The sequence below is a fragment of the Teleopsis dalmanni genome, chromosome X (assembly GCF_002237135.1).
Source record: "Teleopsis dalmanni isolate 2A chromosome X, ASM223713v2, whole genome shotgun sequence".
Classification (NCBI taxonomy): Eukaryota; Metazoa; Arthropoda; class Insecta; order Diptera; family Diopsidae; genus Teleopsis; species Teleopsis dalmanni.
In genome coordinates, this window is record NC_051848.1 from 65,139,526 (window position 1) to 65,140,726 (window position 1,201).

At 29.9% G+C, this 1,201-nt stretch overlaps 1 protein-coding gene across 1 annotated transcript; it reads right to left on the reverse strand.

Annotated features, from left to right (window-relative positions):
- Positions 1–620: 620 nt before the first annotated feature.
- Positions 621–1,169, reverse strand: LOC119662459. The gene is made up of 2 exons (XM_038072080.1): positions 991–1,169; positions 621–926 (listed from the first exon to the last, which is right to left on the reverse strand). Exons 1-2 carry the CDS (start codon positions 1,103–1,105, stop codon positions 694–696), a joined length of 348 nt encoding a protein of 115 aa, XP_037928008.1. The 5' UTR covers positions 1,106–1,169; the 3' UTR covers positions 621–693.
- Between the last annotated feature and the right edge of the window lie 32 nt (positions 1,170–1,201).

Here is a 1,201-nt window from a genome sequence, read left to right on the forward strand (position 1 = left end):
AAAATATTACTCTTTAAACTAATATTGTCGGATCCCGGACTGTGTATCCGAACTCTTCTGACCATAAAAATAATGCCATCAAATATGTTCCAGTTTTTAATAATTCGCCCTCTCCTCAATAAATATTCAATCGATAATAATATGCAGTAAATCGCTTGCACGTCAAACAGGTCCACCGTCTGATGACTTTCCGATATCAAAAAGCCAATTAAAGTCAATTAACAAAATAGTTTCAGCACTCAAAGAAGTCTACAGATATCCTTATTAATATTTAGATTGCAATTAATAAAATCACAGGATCGTAGGTACCATATATTCAGTTTGAAGTTTTTAATTTGCAATAAAAATCTATTAAATGATAAAATCTCAATCAAGTGTTTGACTCAATCACATTAATTTTTGGAACTACCACTCCAAAACTATTTGTAGATCCTTACCTTGTAATATCCCCATTTTATTCCCTCAACAAATAATTTTTTGGAACTAATTTCCGTCAACATTTTTGGTAAAGGATTTTATTCTTAATTAAAATTTAGAACCAATTTTAAGTTAATTAAAAAATTTATGGAATGAAAGTTTTTCAGGCAAAAAAAAATATTTTTCACAAAAAGGTTTGTTTACAATTTAATTTAAATATAATATCCAAAAAAAATGTTTCTTAAACATTTAAAATTTGGTTCAGATTTTCTTAGATCAGTCGTTACAGGACTTTTCATTCATATCCATAGTAGCCACATCTGTTTTTTTAATGGATTTATTCTTGTCAGTTCCGTTGTCCGAATCGACTTCTGCTGACTTTTCGTTCACTAACCGATATGAAGTCTTTGAATACGTTAGGTTGTATGCATCATTTTTGTCCTTATTCATTAAAATATTACTTAAAACAGAGGCGGATAGGTTTGCTTTGCCTTCATTTTTTGGGAAGTCTAATAGAAATGAACATGTGGATGATCAAAGATACTTGTATATAAATATAATTAGAATGTTTACCTGTCAACTTCTTTTTAGCCAACACATCAATTGGGATTTTAGTGCATTGAACGTTGGATTTGTCATTAGATGCATATTGTTCTTTGGTTTGCAGGGAAGTTTGAGAGGCTTCCATTGCAATAAACTGATGGGATGACTGTGTTGTAAAGTGGTTATTAGATTCACTTGAACTTGCAGTTATTTCTAAAATTCATTAGATTAGAAGATTAGA